Consider the following 19,552-nt stretch of genomic DNA (forward strand, 5'->3'; position numbering starts at 1 on the left):
GAAGGAGGATTGGTCCTAGTCTGGTATATAGGCCCTGTGGAAGGAAGGATGGGTCCTAGTCTGGGTCCTAGTCTGGTGTATAGGCCCTGTGGAAGGAAGGATGGGTCCTAGTCTGGTGTATAGGCCCTGTGGAAGGAAGGATGGGTCCTAGTCTGGTGTATAGGCCCTGTGGAAGGAAGGAGGGTGGGTTCTGATCGGGTGGATGTCTGTCTGTCCTGATGACCTTGACTATGCCAGTGTGGGTGGTGTCTCTCTGTGAGAGCTGCTGTTTTACTGTCCCCCTATAAAGAGACCCAGCGGGGTGGGGACTGGGGCTGGAGAGGGGGTTTGTTTTGATGGTAGTAAAGAGAGGGAGATGACTGGTGCTACCCTCAGGGGTCAGACTGGCTGTGATGGTCTTTACTCCACTCTCAATTCAATGGGCTTTATTGGCATGGGGAAACATGTTTACATTGCTAAAGTAAGTGAAATAGATAATTAACAAAAGTGAAATAAACAATATAAAATTAATAGTAAACGTCAGTCACTAAAGTTTCAAAGGAATAGAGACATTTCAAATGTCATGTCTATGTACAATGTTGTAATGATGTGCAAATAGTTCATTCCCCCCCCCCCCCCCCCTTTTGTATTTTAACATAATTATCTGTAATCTATAATTAACTGTCTGTGTGATGGTTGTAAAACCCAGCCTGCTCTCTGTGTGATGGTTGTAAAACCCAGCCTGCTGTCTGTGTGATGGTTGTGAAACCCAGGCTGCTGTCTGTGTGATGGCTGTAAAACCCAGGCTGCTGTCTGTGTGATGGTTGTAAAACCCAGCCTGCTGTCTGTGTGATGGTTGTAAAACCCAGGCTGCTGTCTGTGTGGCTGTAAACCCAGGCTGCTGTCTGTGTGATGGTTTTAAAACCCAGGCTGCTGTCTGTGTGATGGTTGTGAAACCCAGGCTGCTGTCTGTGTGATGGTTGTAAAACCCAGCCTGCTGTCTGTGTGATGGTTGTAAAACCCAGCCTGCTGTCTGTGTGATGGTTGTAAAACCCAGGCTGCTGTCTGTGTGGTGGCTGTAAAACCCAGGCTGCTGTCTGTGTGGTGGCTGTAAAACCCAGGCTGCTGTCTGTGTGATGGTTGTAAAACCCAGGCTGATGTCTGTGTGATGGTTGTAAAACCCAGGCTGCTGTCTGTGTGATGGTTGTAAAACCCAGGCTGCTGTCTGTGTGATGGTTGTAAAACCCAGGCTGATGTCTGTGTGATGGTTGTAAAACCCAGGCTGCTGTCTGTGTGGCTGTAAACCCAGGCTGCTGTCTGTGTGATGGTTGTAAAACCCAGGCTGCTGTCTGTGTGGTGGTTGTAAAACCCAGGTGTGCAGTCTCCCCTGTGCCTCATTAACATACTGTCATTGGACAGAGGGAGGAGGGCTGCTGGCGCTGGCCACCAATCCTTCAGGGAGGAGGGCTGCTGGCGCTGGCCACCAATCCTTCAGGGAGGAGGGCTGCTGGCGCTGGCCACCAATCCTTCTGGGAGGAGGGCTGCTGGCGCTGGCCACCAATCCTTCAGGGAGGAGGGCTGCTGGCGCTGGCCACCAATCCTTCAGGGAGGAGGGCTGCTGGCGCTGGCCACCAATCCTTCTGGGAGGAGGGCTGCTAGCGCTGGCCACCAATCCTTCTGGGAGGAGGGCTGCTAGCGCTGGCCACCAATCCTTCTGGGAGGAGGGCTGCTGGCGCTGGCCACCAATCCTTCTGGGAGGAGGGCTGCTAGCGCTGGTCACCAATCCTTCCGGGAGGAGGGCTGGCTGCTGGCGCTGGCCACCAATCCTTCAGGGAGGAGGGCTGCTGGCGCTGGCCACCAATCCTTCTGGTAGAAGGGCTGCTAGTGCTGGCCACCAATCCTTCAGGGAGGAGGGCTGCTAGCGCTGGCCACCAATCCTTCAGGGAGGAGGGCTGCTGGCGCTGGCCACCAATCCTTCAGGGAGGAGGGCTGCTAGCCCTGGTCACCAATCCTTCTGGTAGGAGGGCTGCTAGCGCTGGCCACCAATCCTTCTGGGAGGAGGGCTGCTAGCGCTGGTCACCAATCCTTCTGGGAGGAGGGCTGCTAGCGCTGGCCACCAATCCTTCAGGGAGGAGGGCTGCTGGCGCTGGCCACCAATCCTTCAGGGAGGAGGGCTGCTAGCCCTGGTCACCAATCCTTCTGGGAGGAGGGCTGCTAGCGCTGGCCACCAATCCTTCTGGGAGGAGGGCTGCTAGCGCTGGCCACCAATCCTTCTGGGAGGAGGGCTGCTGCCGCCGGCCACCAATCCTTCTGGGAGGAGGGCTGCTGCCGCCGGCCACCAATCCTTCTGGGAGGAGGGCTGCTAGCGCCGGCCACCAATCCTTCTGGGAGGAGGGCTGCTAGCGCTGGTCACCAATCCTTCAGGGAGGAGGGCTGCTGGCGCTGGCCACCAATCCTTCAGGGAGGAGGGCTGCTAGCGCTGGTCACCAATCCTTCAGGGAGGAGGGCTGCTAGCGCTGGTCACCAATCCTTCAGGGAGGAGGGCTGCTAGCGCTGGCCACCAATCCTTCTGGCTGAGACAGATCATGCATCCCAAATTAACATCCTTTTCCCATAGGGCTCTGGTCAAAAGTAGTGTACTTTGTAAGGAATAGGATGCCATTTTGGATGCTGCCAGAGAGAGCTGCTGTCTCCCTCTGCTATCTGTCTGTCTCCTGTCCTGTAGGCTGCTACCCTGGCTATCAGGGGGCCATGGAGGGATTGGTGATTGCGTATAGAGCTGGTAGATTATGGGCCAGAGGCTGTTCCAGACCAGGGATGGACAACTTTGACGATACCCTCATCCATACTCATACATGCAGCCATAGTCGGCCCTAGCCTTTTGGAGGCCCTAAGTGAATGTTGTACTTTTTTAAAAGCAAGTTTACTGCAATTGTACACGTTTTGCCATGGGGCGGAGAGAGATGTTTTTTATATATATATGATATCTGAGTGAGAGTGACTTAACAAAATCATGGTCGACTCAATCAGTTCGACCATGATTCCTACAAGTTTAGATAACTGGCTAGACTGTTTTTTTTCTCACATGGGCTAACTGAGTGACTGTCAGTAGTAGGTAGGTTTCCATCACATTGACAGATTTTCATACGACTATTCTAAGATCTGCATGATGAAAATGTGTATTTTCTCACCTGTGGTATTTCCACCAAACAGACTTGTTGCAGATAAGAAATCAGTGTGTGACAATGTAGTGCACAAAATATACTTTTTCGCTTAAAAGTTTCATGTACCGGATAAAAATCGAATGTACACTCTGTTTCCATCATATTTTTAACTCTACTGATAGTTTTGTCACAAAAACAGTTGTGTTAAAGAGTAAATGTGTCTACTCTGGTCTGGATACATGCTCTCTAGCCAACAGGTCGCAGATACAGTGCAGGTAGACTAGTGTGTGTATATATAATGAGATTATTATGAAGAAGAGCAAGAATATTTTTTTGTCAAGCATTGATCGTCATGTAACCAGAATAAGAATATTTATTGGTTGGCAGCATCAAGCCCGTCACCGTGCACGTTCACCACCCTGTGAAGTTCATCAAAACTAATTTCATCTGTAGCCTAATAAACTGCATGCTTTTACAGAGTCGTAGTGGGAGGCCCAAATACCAGATCATCGCGTGACTCCCAAGTTTACCTCCATATGATTGGTTGTTATATCTATATTTGCGCATAAAGGCGTTTCCACCTCCATTTGTAGCCTAATTATTTTACAAACCAAAACATCCCACCACGTTGAAAGAACAAATGATCTGTCTGAATTTATAGTATTGTTCCGAAACTTCCTGTTTCCATCACAGCTGTCGTGAATATATATATATATATTTTTTTATATAGTATTACTTTACTTGCATAAAAACTGTGGATGGTAACTTGGTTACAGACTGACATAACAAGATAAAAACTGTGGATGGTAACTTGGTTACAGACTGACATAACGAGATCAAAACTGGGTGGAAACTTGGTTACAGACTGACATAACAAGAACAACTGTGGATGGTAACTTGGTTACAGACTGACATAACAAGATCAAAACTGGGTGGAAACTTGGTTACAGACTGACATAACGAGATCAAAACTGGGTGGAAACTTGGTTACAGACTGACATAACGAGATCAAAACTGGGTGGAAACTTGGTTACAGACTGACATAACGAGATAAAAACTAATAATGCACCTTGTGTATTCTATTCTAACTCACAACAGTAAGTTGAGACCCCAACTCAGTTCTCCCCCACCACCAAAAATAGGGGAATTGATCCACGGGCCAACAGTTGCCCATCCCTGATCTAGAGTCAGATGTTGTTCATTCACACCATTCACACCACACAGGCAACTACAGCTACAAAAAACAGGGTTTCACCATCTCACATTCATTCTCTCTCTATGCATTTCTGGGGGGTTTTCCTGGTCAGGTCATGTGGCCCTACACATAATTATATATACACTGGCCCATATTTACAAAGCATGTCAGGCTAGTAGTGCTGTTGATCTTGGATCAGTATTGGCTTTCAGATAATAATTATATGGGCAAGAGGGTACCTGGTCCTAGATCAGCACTCCTACTCTGAGACTCTGTGAATACGGGCCACTTTGAGTAAATAAGAGTGTGTATTTAATGTATCCTGTCCTCTCTCTCTCTCAGGGACATCATGATCACCCACTTTGAGCCGTCCATCTCCTACGAGGAGCTGTACGGAGAGGTCAAAGACATGTGCTGCATGGACAACGACCAGCTCTTCACCATGAAGTGGATCGACGAAGAAGGTTTGTTTACCATAGTTCTCCTTCTAAATATGTGTTCGTATTTATTAAGGATCACCATGTAGTTACTGCCAAGGCAGCAGCTACTCTTCCTGGGGTTTATTAAGGATCACCATGTAGTTCCTGCCAAGGCAGCAGCTACTCTTCCTGGGGTTTATTAAGGATCACCATGTAGTTCAGCCAAGGCAGCAGCTACTCTTCCTGGGGTTTATTAAGGATCACCATGTAGTTCCTGCCAAGGCAGCATCTACTCTTCCTGGGGTTTATTAAGGATCACCATGTAGTTCCTGCCAAGGCAGCATCTACTCTTCCTGGGGTTTATTAAGGATCACCATGTAGTTCCTGCCAAGGCAGCATCTACTCTTCCTGGAGTTTATTAAGGATCACCATGTAGTTACTGCCAAGGCAGCAGCTACTCTTCCTGGGGTTTATTAAGGATCACAATTTAGTTCCTGCCAAGGCAGCAGCTACTCTTCCTGGGGTTTATTAAGGATCACCATGTAGTTACTGCCAAGGCAGCATCTACTCTTCCTGGGGTTTATTAAGGATCACCATGTAGTTCTGCCAAGGCAGCAGCTACTCTTCCTGGGGTTTATTAAGGATCACCATGTAGTTCCTGCCAAGGCAGCAGCTACTCTTCCTGGGGTTTATTAAGGATCACCATGTAGTTCTGCCAAGGCAGCAGCTACTCTTCCTGGAGTCCAGCAACATTAAGGCAGTTTATACAATTTTAAAAACATTACAATACAAAAAATATATGTATATATCCACCTCCATCCATCCGTCTTTCTCATTTTCTAGAAATGTCTACAGTCTTCATGGGCAGATCTCAGATCACACTCTTTGTGACTAGTCAGAAGTATCACTATGTAGAGATAAGGGTGTGATTTGATATGCAGAGAGAAGGCAGTGGTGGGTGTGCCTCTTTTGTATCTGACCAGCTGGCCATGTCCCCGCAGTATCTGACCAGCTGGCCATGTCCCCGCTGTATCTGGCCAGCTGGCCATGTCCCCGCAGTATCGGGCCAGCTGGCCATGTCTCTGCAGTATCTGGCCAGCTGGCCATGTCTCCGCAGTATCTGGCCAGCTGGCCATGTCTCCGCAGTATCGGGCCAGCTGGCCATGTCTCCGCAGTATCGGGCCAGCTGGCCATGTCTCCGCAGTATCGGGCCAGCTGGCCATGTCTCCGCAGTATCGGGCCAGCTGGCCATGATGAAGACGTCATGTTGTTGGAAAGATCAGGCTGCCCTTATTAATTAACGTCTAACGTATCACCGGCTGTGTACCGTCTGCGATTTAGGGGAGATGGAGAATGAACTGCACTTTGTATTTTACGTTATATGATGCTTTAAGAGTAAACCTTGTATGGAGTCGTGATGAAGGACAAACTGGACTGGCTACCTAGAAAAGTGTTGCTGGTTGCAAACTTTATTTCCAAAGTGACGCGACAAGACAAGTTGTGTAACTGAAAGGTTTTTGTTTTGTGTTTCATATGTTTATTTCTGTGTGTGTGTGTGTGTGTGTGTATATAAGTATGATCATTTTATTTGGATACAGCCAATACGGTGTCTTGTAAGCCCATGTGGGCTGGGTGTGATGAAGATGCATGACTATCTTATACTTCTCTAGGCTCTGAAAAACAAACTTAACATAATGAAGACTGAGACTGCCTCCACACACACACCTACACGCTCTCTGTCTTAGACACGGATATTCAATATTGAGAATATCTATAACCTCAGCTTAGAGACATTTTGAGAGTCTTCACTGTAAAAGAAACACACTGGCTTTGTGTTAACTTGTGGTGTTTGGGCAGATTTAAAATGATTCTGACTATCATATCAGCCTTTGTGACTCTAAGTCAGAGGTATTTGTGCACTGCATAGGGAATAGGGTGGTTCCAGTAGGTTTATCCATCATCAGACACCTGATGTACATGGAGTTAACAGTGACCCAGCCATGACCCGTCTCTCCGTCCTCCCAGGTGACCCGTGTACAGTATCGTCTCAGCTGGAGCTGGTGGAAGCCCTGAGGCTCTACGAAGTAAACAAAGACTCTGAACTCATCATCCACGGTAACGTGACCTTCTGCATCTGACAACATAGTAAATACATAAACCTTCCATGAAATTTTTTTTAAACATTTTGTCATTTAGCAGACGCTCTTATTCAGAGCGACTTACGTGAACAATTACGGTGAAGTGCCTTGCTCAAGGGCACACCGTCAGATTTGTCACCTAGTCGGCTCGGGGGATTCGAACCAGGTACCTTTCAGTTACTGGCTTGTCGCGCTTAACCTCTAGGCTACCTGCCTTCCCAAATCTATAAACTGTTTTGATACCCAATGGGAAGTCTTTGCTGGGCTGACATCCCGACAACAGAATAAGTATACTGAGCTTTCATTACATTCAATTCAATGTATTTATTGAATTTAATAAAAAACTTTTTTTTTTTTTTTTTTTTTACAACAAAAGACACCATTATAAGTCACACTGTCTGTTCCACTGATACTCTCCTGCTAACTAGATAAACATCACACAGCCTCACAGACACCAGGAAATAGACCAGTGTTTATAGAGTTGTCTGTCTGTCAGTGCATGTGAGATTGGTTGTCTTTTATTAGCACTGGAGAGAAAGCAGGGCCACAGGTTAAGAGCAAGATGGAGGGAGGAGAGGAGGAGAGTGGGGGGGGACCAGAGCAGGAGAGGAGGGGGGAGGTGGAGGTTAGGGGGAAGGGCACAGAGAGGTGCCAAGTCTGCTAGATAATGAGAGCATCCACTCTACCCCACCTCTGGCGCACACAGGCACGTGTGAGGTAGGAATTGCAGCCATGGTTTAATGGTTTCCTTTTCTTCCTTCAGTGTTTCCATGTATCCCAGAGAAGCCTGGCATGCCCTGTCCAGGAGAGGACAGTAAGTCTACATCTCTTGTCCGTTCCATTGTTTTCTGAAGATTGGAGTATCTCTCTGAGACACACACACACACACACACACACACACACACTTGTTCCAGTAATCCCTGTGTTCTTCTCTTCCTCAGAGTCTATATATCGTCGTGGGGCGCGGCGCTGGAGGAAACTCTACTACGCTAGTGGTCATGTCTTCCAGCCCAAACGGTTCAACAGGGTGAGAATCCTCTCTTTCCCTGTGTCTCTTTCTCTCTCCTTTCTCTCTCTTTCTCTCCTCTCTCTCTTTCTCTCTCTCCTCTCCTCTCTCTCCTCTCTCTCTCTCTCTTCCTCTCTCTTCTCTCTCTCTCTTCCTCTCTCTCTCCTCTCTCTCTCCTCTCTCTCTCCTCTCTCTCTCCTCTCTCTCTCCTCTTCTCTCTCCTCTCTCCTCTCTTCTCTCTCCTCTCTTCTCTCCTCTCTCTCTCTTTCTCTCCTCTCTCTCTCTTTCTCTCCTCTCTCTCTCTTTCTCTCCTCTCTCTCTCTTTCTCTCCTCTCTCTCTCTCCTCTCTCTCTCTTTCTCTCCTCTCTCCTCTCTCTCTCTGCTGTCCCAATCAGTGACTTAGCTGTATTAATGATAAGTTGATATTTGAAGGTGGGTGTGGTTGTTTTAACTTTGTCTGTTCTCTCCTGTATACTCATGGTAGAGAGCTCACTGTGCCATCTGCACAGACCGTATTTGGGGTCTGGGGAGACAGGGCTACAAATGCATCAACTGCAAACTGCTGGTCCACAAGAAGTGTCACAAACTGGTCAGCGTGGAGTGTGGTAAACAGATCCAGGTGAGATGCAGAGAGCAGGCAGAGCCTGGGGGCCCTGAGTTTTACTTTTCTTCAGGCATGCGGTCAGAGAGACTGTGGGCCCTGAGTTTTACCTTAGTTCAGTTATGCGGTCAGAGAGACTGTGGGCCCTGAGTTTTACCTTAGTTCAGTTATGCGGTCAGAGAAACTGTGGGCCCTGAGTTTTACCTTAGTTCAGTTATGCGGTCAGAGAAACTATGGGGCCTGAGTTTTACCTTAGTTTCTCTGACTGCATAACTGAACTATGGGGCCTAGACCTACTGTGGTTTCGGACTCAAAGGACTGACTGGAAATACTTTGCATTAGTATTTCTCAGTGAATTTTTTTTTTCTCTCTCTATTGTTCTCTCATATCTCTCCTCTGTCTAGGAGCCCATCATGGGGCCTGATAGGGGGGCCTCCATCACGCCATTAGACCACTCTGAACAGCCAGGTAACACATGCACACACCGCCTTGTTAAAGACTTAGAAAACTAGCCTTGGTGAGCAAAACTAGGTAAACAATCATAGACATTTTGGCTAAATGAATAGTTCCTTCAGACCTTAGTCACTAAGTTGCATCTAGCAGGAAGACAGCTTTAAGCCCAGTGGCTGGCTGAATGAGAAGGCTTAACATTCCCGCTAGGAACCCTTCTGTATCACTCTCTAGTGTCTAGGAGGAAGCCTTCTGTATCACTCTCTAGTGTCTAGGGGGAAGCCTTCTGTATCAATCTCTAGTGTCTAGGGGGAACCATTCTGTATCATTCTAGTGTCCAGGAGGAAGCCTTCTGTATCACTCTCTAGTGTCTAGGAGGAAGCCTTCTGTATCACTTTCTAGTGTCCAGGAGGAAGCCTTCTGTATCACTCTCTAGTGTCTAGGAGGAAGCCTTCTGTATCATTCTCTCGTTCTCTCTCTCATTCTCTACTCAGGTCCTCAGAACAAATACTCCAGTGAGAGTCTGAACTCCGATGGAGAAGAGAAAGAGGTGTGTTTGTTGCCAAATGTCTGTCTTTATCTGTCTCTACCTCGTGTCTCTGTCTCATGTCTGTCTCTACCTCTTGTCTGTCTCTACCTCGTATCTCTGTCTCACGTCTGTCTCTACCTCGTGTCTCTGTCTCACGTCTGTCTCTACCTCGTGTCTGTCTCATGTTTAACTCTGGCTCTCTGTCTGTCTCATGTTTAACTCTGGCTCTCTGTCTGTCTCATGTTTAACTCTGGCTCTCTGTCTGTCTCATGTTTAACTCTGGCTCTCTGTCTGTCTCATGTTTAACTCTGGCTCTCTGTCTGTCTCATGTTTAACTCTGGCTCTCTGTCTGTCTCATGTTTAACTCTGGCTCTCTGTCTGTCTCATGTTTAACTCTGGCTCTCTGTCTGTCTCATGTTTAACTCTGGCTCTCTGTCTGTCTCATGTTTAACTCTGGCTCTCTGTCTGTCTCATGTTTAACTCTGGCTCTCTGTCTGTCTCATGTTTAACTCTGGCTCTCTGTCTGTCTCATGTATAACTCTGGCTCTCTGTCTGTCTCATGTTTAACTCTGGCTCTCTGTCTGTCTCATGTTTAACTCTGGCTCTCTGTCTGTCTCATGTTTAACTCTGGCTCTCTGTCTGTCTCATGTTTAACTCTGGCTCTCTGTCTGTCTCATGTTTAACTCTGGCTCTCTGTCTGTCTCATGTTTAACTCTGGCTCTCTGTCTGTCTCATGTTTAACTCTGGCTCTCTGTCTGTCTCATGTTTAACTCTGGCTCTCTGTCTGTCTCATGTTTAACTCTGGCTCTCTGTCTGTCTCATGTTTAACTCTGGCTCTCTGTCTCTCTCATGTTTAACTCTGGCTCTCTGTCTCTGTCTCACGTCTGTCTCTACCTCGTGTCTGTCTCATGTTTAACTCTGGCTCTCTGTCTGTCTCATGTTTAACTCTGGCTCTCTGTCTGTCTCATGTTTAACTCTGGCTCTCTGTCTGTCTCATGTTTAACTCTGGCTCTCTGTCTGTCTCATGTTTAACTCTGGCTCTCTGTCTGTCTCATGTTTAACTCTGGCTCTCTGTCTGTCTCATGTTTAACTCTGGCTCTCTGTCTGTCTCATGTTTAACTCTGGCTCTCTGTCTGTCTCATGTTTAACTCTGGCTCTCTGTCTGTCTCATGTTTAACTCTGGCTCTCTGTCTGTCTCATGTTTAACTCTGGCTCTCTGTCTGTCTCATGTTTAACTCTGGCTCTCTGTCTGTCTCATGTATAACTCTGGCTCTCTGTCTGTCTCATGTTTAACTCTGGCTCTCTGTCTGTCTCATGTTTAACTCTGGCTCTCTGTCTGTCTCATGTTTAACTCTGGCTCTCTGTCTGTCTCATGTTTAACTCTGGCTCTCTGTCTGTCTCATGTTTAACTCTGGCTCTCTGTCTGTCTCATGTTTAACTCTGGCTCTCTGTCTGTCTCATGTTTAACTCTGGCTCTCTGTCTGTCTCATGTTTAACTCTGGCTCTCTGTCTGTCTCATGTTTAACTCTGGCTCTCTGTCTGTCTCATGTTTAACTCTGGCTCTCTGTCTCTCTCATGTTTAACTCTGGCTCTCTGTCTCTCTCATGTTTAACTCTGGCTCTCTGTCTCTCTCATGTTTAACTCTGGCTCTCTGTCTGTCTCATGTTTAACTCTGGCTCTCTGTCTGTCTCATGTTTAACTCTGGCTCTCTGTCTCTCTCATGTTTAACTCTGGCTCTCTGTCTCTCTCATGTTTAACTCTGGCTCTCTGTCTGTCTCATGTTTAACTCTGGCTCTCTGTCTGTCTCATGTTTAACTCTGGCTCTCTGTCTGTCTCATGTTTAACTCTGGCTCTCTGTCTGTCTCATGTTTAACTCTGGCTCTCTGTCTGTCTCATGTTTAACTCTGGCTCTCTGTCTGTCTCATGTTTAACTCTGGCTCTCTGTCTGTCTCATGTTTAACTCTGGCTCTCTGTCTGTCTCATGTTTAACTCTGGCTCTCTGTCTGTCTCATGTTTAACTCTGGCTCTCTGTCTGTCTCATGTTTAACTCTGGCTCTCTGTCTGTCTCATGTTTAACTCTGGCTCTCTGTCTGTCTCATGTTTAACTCTGGCTCTCTGTCTGTCTCATGTTTAACTCTGGCTCTCTGTCTGTCTCATGTTTAACTCTGGCTCTCTGTCTGTCTCATGTTTAACTCTGGCTCTCTGTCTGTCTCATGTTTAACTCTGGCTCTCTGTCTGTCTCATGTTTAACTCTGGCTCTCTGTCTGTCTCATGTTTAACTCTGGCTCTCTGTCTGTCTCATGTTTAACTCTGGCTCTCTGTCTGTCTCATGTTTAACTCTGGCTCTCTGTCTGTCTCATGTTTAACTCTGGCTCTCTGTCTGTCTCATGTTTAACTCTGGCTCTCTGTCTGTCTCATGTTTAACTCTGGCTCTCTGTCTGTCTCATGTTTAACTCTGGCTCTCTGTCTGTCTCATGTTTAACTCTGGCTCTCTGTCTGTCTCATGTTTAACTCTGGCTCTCTGTCTGTCTCATGTTTAACTCTGGCTCTCTGTCTGTCTCATGTTTAACTCTGGCTCTCTGTCTGTCTCATGTTTAACTCTGGCTCTCTGTCTGTCTCATGTTTAACTCTGGCTCTCTGTCTGTCTCATGTTTAACTCTGGCTCTCTGTCTGTCTCATGTTTAACTCTGGCTCTCTGTCTGTCTCATGTTTAACTCTGGCTCTCTGTCTGTCTCATGTTTAACTCTGGCTCTCTGTCTGTCTCATGTTTAACTCTGGCTCTCTGTCTGTCTCATGTTTAACTCTGGCTCTCTGTCTGTCTCATGTTTAACTCTGGCTCTCTGTCTGTCTCATGTTTAACTCTGGCTCTCTGTCTGTCTCATGTTTAACTCTGGCTCTCTGTCTGTCCTGTAGGCACGCTGCAGCAGAGACACAGGGAAGTCAGCTTCCAGTCTGGGTCTGGTGGACTTTGATCTGCTGAGCGTGATTGGCCGGGGCAGCTATGCCAAGGTCCTGCTGGTCCGACTCAAGAAGACAGAGAGGATTTACGCCATGAAGGTGGTTAAGAAGGAGCTGGTCAACGACGACGAGGTACTAAACAGACACACACACTGGTACCCGTAAACACACACACACACACACACACACACACACACGTAAACACGCATCCACACACACTGGTACATGTAAACCCCACACACACTTACATACACACATGATTGACACTTTGACAGGTGCTACCTGATCGATCATCTGTGCCATTTCTCCTCTCTCTGTCTGTCTGTTCTCTCTGTTCAAACATATTATCTGTCCATCTGATCTGTATCTATTCACTGTGTTCACACATCGTCAGTCTCCTCACATCACTAGGGCATCCACTCACTGTGCTTAGAATGACAGAAATCACTTCTTCTGCAGCCCTCATCAGATGGGAGCAGTCTGTCAACACCATTCACTGTGTGTTCAGCCATTCTCACTCCTAACATCTACTGTCTCATTCTGTATCCTGTCTGTTTCTGTCTGTCTGCCTGTCTCTGCCTGTCAGTCCATCTGTCCTCTATCAGATGGGCGGCTGGTCATTTCTACTAAACTTGTTGTGTTTTAAGACTTGATTTCCAAATGGTGTGTGTGTTGTAGGACATTGACTGGGTCCAGACAGAGAAGCACGTGTTTGAGCAGGCGTCCAACCACCCCTTCCTAGTGGGGCTTCACTCCTGTTTCCAGACTGAGAGCAGACTGTTCTTTATCATAGAGTATGTGAACGGAGGAGATCTGATGTTCCACATGCAGAGACAGAGGAAAATACCTGAGGAACACGCCAGGTGAGATCAGTGATGTCATGGCTACACCGGACTTGGAAATAATCCTGGGTCTGTTTCAATCTTACCCGACTGTAGTGCTGCTGTGTTTCTGTTTTACCTGATAATTAATTGCACCCATCTGGTGTCCCAGGTATAAATCAGTCCCTGATTACAGGGAAACAAATTATAACATTTAAAGCAGTGGAACTGGCTTCGAGGTCCAGATTTAAATTTTAGGGGTATGTCATGTCCGTTCCTCTGAAACACCCAGGACTACACATCTATTGTTCTCCCCCCAGTAGGCTCACGTTGCCAGACGTAAAATTCCCACATCTCTGAACCTAGAACCTTTGGGGCAGGCCACCAGCTCTAGCACCCCTGGGGTGTATTCATTATGTCGATTCTGTTGCAAAACGTTTCTTAAACGGACGCAAACGGGGTGGGACCTACCTGAATTTGTCCAATGCCAATAAATTTGCTTTTTAGTTGCAAAATGTTCCGTTTTGGACTAATAATTACACCTCTGATTCTATGAACCAAGGGCTTTGGTGATTAGCTGCGTAGCTCTAAGATGGTGGTGTGTGTGTGTGTTGAGTCTGACTAGTTCGTCAGCATCTCTCTGTGTGTGTCAGGTTTTACTCAGCAGAGATCAGCTTGGCGTTGAACTACCTCCATGAGAGAGGCATCATCTACAGAGACCTCAAACTGGACAACGTGCTGCTGGAGTCTGAGGGACACATCAAACTCACTGACTACGGCATGTGCAAGGTGGGTGTCGAAGTGTGTCCGTTGGCGTGTTTCTGTCTGTCTGTACTGTGTGTGTATCTTTTTTTGTGTGTGTGCGGTTGCAGTTGTCCCTGTACATCTTAAGCTTGTGTGTGTTACATTTGAGTCGTTTAGCAGAAGCTCTTATCCAGAGCGACTTACAGCAGTGAGTGCATACATTTTCATTCCTTTTTTGTACTGGTGCACCCTGGGAATGGAACCCAAAACCCTGGCATTGCAAGCGGCATGCTCTACCAACTGAGCCCAACGGGACCTGGAACGTTGTGAGATGTGTGTGTGCTTCCTGTGCTGTGTAGGAGGGCTTGAGGCCAGGGGACACCACCAGTACGTTCTGTGGGACCCCCAACTACATCGCCCCTGAGATACTGAGAGGAGAGGACTATGGTTTCAGCGTGGACTGGTGGGCTCTGGGGGTGCTGATGTTTGAGATGATGGCTGGACGGTCGCCCTTCGACATTGTAGGAAGCACCGACAACCCAGACCAGAACACAGAAGACTACCTATTCCAAGGTAATGCTGTTAGGACAGGGTCAAAGTTCATGTTATGGAAAGTACTCATATTGTTACTCTGTATTGGCCGATCCTCAAGAGAAAGTACGTGGTACTCTCATCAGTCAGCAAAAAATTATGTCTGTGCAACTAGGCTTGGGCGGTAAACGGTATATACCGTATACCGGGTTATTTGGAAATAGCCATGGGATGGTTTTTCAGTACCGTTGAGAAACAATTTCTAAAAATGTTCAATACTTTTTCATATTTGTAGCTACTTTTTAAGTAAATACTGCAGTGAACTTGTGCAACATGTTAGGAGATAAAGCATATTGCGTTCTGCATTTTACCTGTCACATTATTTTACATTATGAAGCTTCCCGTAGTTCCCCAGAACAGTTGAGCCAGTCACGTGTGTTTGTAACTAGCACAACAGGAGAAAGCGGGAGCTGGTGAGTTCAGCTGTGTAGTGACAGGTTGCGTTTCCGATCGAGTGCTCAGGAACTGCAACTATAGTTTCCCTTCACAGAAAATACATTCCTGCAACATATTTTGCAGAAAATAGCTTCATTGTCATCAGTGACAACAGAAGTCCAACACTATCTGTCTGTAAGTAAATTCTTACAATGAAAAAGCAAGGTATTTTTTTGCAAGAACGATGCGTGTCCATCATATTTCTAATGTTTATCACAGAACAAATGTAGCCAGCTACATTCCCTAATGTTTTGTTTAAAGTTAATCTTGCGTCTTACGGGAGGAAAATAGTCTGTCTACACTGAGAAAAGTAGCTACACGTCAGTCAGAGCGCTGTCTTTTGATAGAATATCCGTTCGTGAAATGTCATCCGAGTGGAAAAGTGCAACTGAAGCACAAAATGAGTTTGACGACAAACAGGAATTACAATAAGAAGCATTTTAGATCTGCGTTTACTGAAACGCAGCAAGATAAAAAATCCCTGCGTGAAAAACAAGTAATTCTGTTTAACTCGACTCCTAAGTTTAACTTGCTAGTTATCTAAGTGGCTGAATTAATAAGGACATCATATTGTGTTAGCTGTCTGCCATTCATCTTGGGATGAGTTATCTGTACAGCTGTCACTGCGGCTTGATCTCCTGTCGGCTCCTCCCCCGTCTTCTCTGAGCAGAGCAAGCAGGCCTGTTGCCCTAGCTACTCCAGACTCCGCACAGACACGGTGTGTACACAGCAGGCCTGTTGCCCTAGCTACTCCAGACACGGTGTGTACACAGCAGGCCTGTTGCCCTAGCTACTCCAGATGCCGCACAGACACGGTGTGTACACAGCAGGCCTGTTGCCCTAGCTACTCCAGACGCCGCACAGACACGGTGTGTACACAGCAGGCCTGTTGCCCTAGGGACTCCAGACTCCGCACAGACACGGTGTGTACACAGCAGGCCTGTTGCCCTAGCGACTCCAGATTCCATACAGACACGGTGTGTACACAGCAGGCCTGTTGCCCTAGCGACTCCAGACTCCGCACAGACACGGTGTGTACACAGCAGGCCTGTTGCCCTAGCGACTCCAGACTCCACACAGACACGGTGTGTACACAGCAGGCCTGTTGCCCTAGCGACACCAGATTCCACACAGACACGGTGTGTACACAGCAGGCCTGTTGCCCTAGCGACTCCAGACTCCACACAGACACGGTGTGTACACAGCAGGCCTGTTGCCCTAGCGACTCCAGACTCCACACAGACACGGTGTGTACACAGCAGGCCTGTTGCCCTAGCGACTCCAGATTCCACACAGACACGGTGTGTACACAGCAGGCCTGTTGCCCTAGCGACACCAGATTCCACACAGACACGGTGTGTACACAGCAGGCCTGTTGCCCTAGCGACACCAGATTCCACACAGACACAGTGTGTACACAGCAGGCCTGTTGACCTAGCGACTCCAGACTCCGCACAGACACGGTGTGTACACAGCAGGCCTGTTGCCCTAGCGACACCAGATTCCACACAGACACGGTGTGTACACAGCAGGCCTGTTGCCCTAGCGACACCAGACTCCACACAGACACAGTACTATTCCTCCTTCAGACAAGCATGCGTCTCAACTATGTTCATTTGTATAATGTCTCTCGTTCACATTCGCTTGTAAATATCCGAACTCACCAAAAATTACATTCAGTAGCTCCTACCTAATACATGTATAGTTTTATGAGCGGGATTGCCTGTCTTTGTAATTTGTTTATTTTTTGTTTGGGCTCATTAGCATATTTGGCTAGCAGCATCTATTGAAATGTGCTATTAAGTGTGCTAATTTTGTTAGCATTCAGTTAATAGACACCCAATTGTCTCTTTTGGGGGTATTTTTTTGACGCCCTGTTGTGTACTAAACCGGTAATACAGTACATCCCGGGATGAGAGAGAAGGTAAGAATATCTGTATACTGCCAACCCTACTGTGCACCTGTGCATTAAAAGTCTGATGTTCTTGAGGGCTGGCTGGGATAGTGGTAATGCTGCAGTGCCTGACACATGTCCACAGTGTCAGCATATCGGTTTCAATAAGGTATTTTTCACAGCCTCTCTCTTTATATCCACTCTGTCACTATTGTAAAAGCCCTCTCAAAATCTAATCTAATCTCTCTCCTCCTCTGTAGTAATATTGGAAAAACAGATCAGGATTCCTCGATCGTTGTCAGTCAAAGCTGCCAGCGTCCTCAAGGGCTTCCTCAACAAGGTAACTACTGCACACTCCCGCCTCCTCTCCGTCCCTCCCTCCCGCCTCCTCTCTCTCCCTCCCTCCGTCCCTCCCGCCTCCTCTCCCTCCCTCTCTCCTGTCTGTCTCGTTATATATGTTGTAATTTCCTCACACCCTTCTCTTTCTTTGTTGCTCTCCCTCTCTTCCACTTCTCCCTCCCTCTCTTCTATCTCTCTCACAGGAACCTAAGGAGCGGCTAGGATGTCACCCCCAGACGGGCTTCGCTGACATCATGGGTCACCCCTTCTTCCGAAACGTAGACTGGGACCTTGTGAGTCATCGTGTCTTCTTTCTTTCTCACTTCTATCTTTCTCTGTCTGTCTTTTTCTGTGTTCTATCAGTGTTCTCTGGTGTTGAGGTGGGTTAGAGCACCATCACCCAACAGAGACGGTGAATCATTGTTTTCATTCAAACAAAGCAGCAGAATTCTCACCAATGATAATTAACTTCAACACTGTGAACGACGGACAGTGAGACCAAATCAACTCCTATACTGTTTCCACATAGTTGAGGGTCATCACCTTAGACAAGCCCAGACAGTCTCCTTTCCCACCAGGGAACAAGACAGGCCAATGGGATGTATCGGTTCTCTAAGGGCAGGTTTCTCAGACTCATATTAAACCAATTCCTGGACTAAGTTGTTAGGTCACAGTGGTTCTGTTAGATGTTAGATGTTCACCACCAATAAGCAGTAACATGGTTAACCTCATGATGTCACCTGTTGCATCAATGTAAAAAACAGGAGACACCAGGGTTGGGGTCAATTCCATTTCAATTCAGATTTTCAATATTCTGGAAAAATGGAATTGGAATTTCAGTTTACTTCCTGAATTGTAAAGGAATTGACTCCAACCATGGTAATGGGCCAGACACACTCCCAAGGCAATCTCTCTAGTTCCACCCACCCACCCTCCTGCCAGCTAAACAAACAGGCTGTCCTCTAGACATGCCTCCAGTCCCAGACCAGCTCAGGAGCAGCCTGACCTCTTCCCCCTGTTTGGTCTGGACTGCTGCTGTCCTGACTGGCTGGCTGGCTCTCTGTCTGGAAGGATCAGGTTACACTGCTGGGCTGCCTCCCCCTCCACTCAGTCTCACCTCATAAACAACAGGTGGCAGCCTGCCCATGCAGTACTCTAGTCTACCTGCAGGGGGGGCAGTACTGGGTCAACACACTGCAGGCTGTCTGTCTGGCCTCTGAGTTTACAGTGGAGTTTTCACTAAGCCACAGCACAGTCACTAATATTGTTTCAGAGAGAAACAGGGAGATTGGCTTTTGGTAAAATCATTTTTGTTAGACTGTTTCATACGCTGACCTCTGTTTCATACGCTGAACCTCTGTTTCATACGCTGAACCTCTGTTTCATACGCTGAACCTCTGTTTCATACGCTGAACCTCTGTTTCATACGCTGAACCTCTGTTTCATACGCTGAACCTCTGTTTCATACGCTGAACCTCTGTTTCATACGCTGAACCTCTGTTTCATACGCTGACCTCTGTTTCATACGCTGAACCTCTGTTTCATACGCTGAACCTCTGTTTCATACGCTGAACCTCTGTTTCATACGCTGATCCTCTGTTTCATACGCTGAACCTCTGTTTCATACGCTGATCCTCTGTTTCATACGCTGAACCTCTGTTTCATACGCTGACCTCTGTTTCATACACTGAACCCCATTTGAAGTCTTGTTTGTAAATAAGACTTGTTGGTTGAAACATGCTGCTTGCTGTATAAAGTTGGCTGTAAGTAGCTTTGGATAAAATAGCTTCATATACATTATTTTAAAAGAGTATCAAGCTCAAGGGTGTGTCTGTGTCTGCCCGCCCTCTGACCCCATTGCCTTGTGTTGTTTCAGATGGAACAAAAGCAGGTGGCTCCTCCATTCAAACCCAACATCTCAGGAGAGTTTGGACTGGACAGCTTCGACACCCAGTTTACCAACGAGCCCATCCAGCTCACGCCTGATGACGAGTGAGTGTCCTAATGGCTGGCTGGTCAGACTGTCTCTGTCTGTCATTCTTCATGAATCAGTTTTATTTATTTGATTAATCTTCATTTAAACAGGGAGTCACTCTTTTACAAGAGAGCCCTGTATACATTTACAAATAAAACCCACTACATAAATAAAACTCAATACATAAATAAAACCCACTACATAAATAAAACCCACTACATAAATAAAACCCACTACATAAATAAAACCCACTACATAAATAAAACCCACTACATAAATAAAACCCACTACATAAATAAAACCCACTATAATAT

At 46.9% G+C, this 19,552-nt stretch overlaps 1 protein-coding gene across 1 annotated transcript in view; it reads left to right on the forward strand.

Annotated features, from left to right (window-relative positions):
* LOC120056151 (protein kinase C iota type-like) overlaps nt 1-19,552 on the forward strand; it is a 33,672-nt gene that overhangs the window by 12,324 nt on the left and 1,796 nt on the right. Inside the window, exons 2-15 of the mRNA XM_039004358.1 lie at nt 4,681-4,802; nt 6,783-6,872; nt 7,659-7,709; nt 7,837-7,922; nt 8,386-8,520; nt 8,907-8,970; nt 9,447-9,502; nt 12,395-12,571; nt 13,118-13,302; nt 13,914-14,049; nt 14,364-14,577; nt 17,185-17,264; nt 17,467-17,556; nt 19,140-19,255. Of these exons, the coding sequence (XP_038860286.1) occupies nt 4,681-4,802; nt 6,783-6,872; nt 7,659-7,709; nt 7,837-7,922; nt 8,386-8,520; nt 8,907-8,970; nt 9,447-9,502; nt 12,395-12,571; nt 13,118-13,302; nt 13,914-14,049; nt 14,364-14,577; nt 17,185-17,264; nt 17,467-17,556; nt 19,140-19,255 (1,602 nt within the window). The remainder of the gene's footprint in view (nt 1-4,680; nt 4,803-6,782; nt 6,873-7,658; nt 7,710-7,836; nt 7,923-8,385; nt 8,521-8,906; nt 8,971-9,446; nt 9,503-12,394; nt 12,572-13,117; nt 13,303-13,913; nt 14,050-14,363; nt 14,578-17,184; nt 17,265-17,466; nt 17,557-19,139; nt 19,256-19,552) is intronic.

The sequence above is a fragment of the Salvelinus namaycush genome, chromosome 11 (assembly GCF_016432855.1).
Source record: "Salvelinus namaycush isolate Seneca chromosome 11, SaNama_1.0, whole genome shotgun sequence".
Classification (NCBI taxonomy): Eukaryota; Metazoa; Chordata; class Actinopteri; order Salmoniformes; family Salmonidae; genus Salvelinus; species Salvelinus namaycush.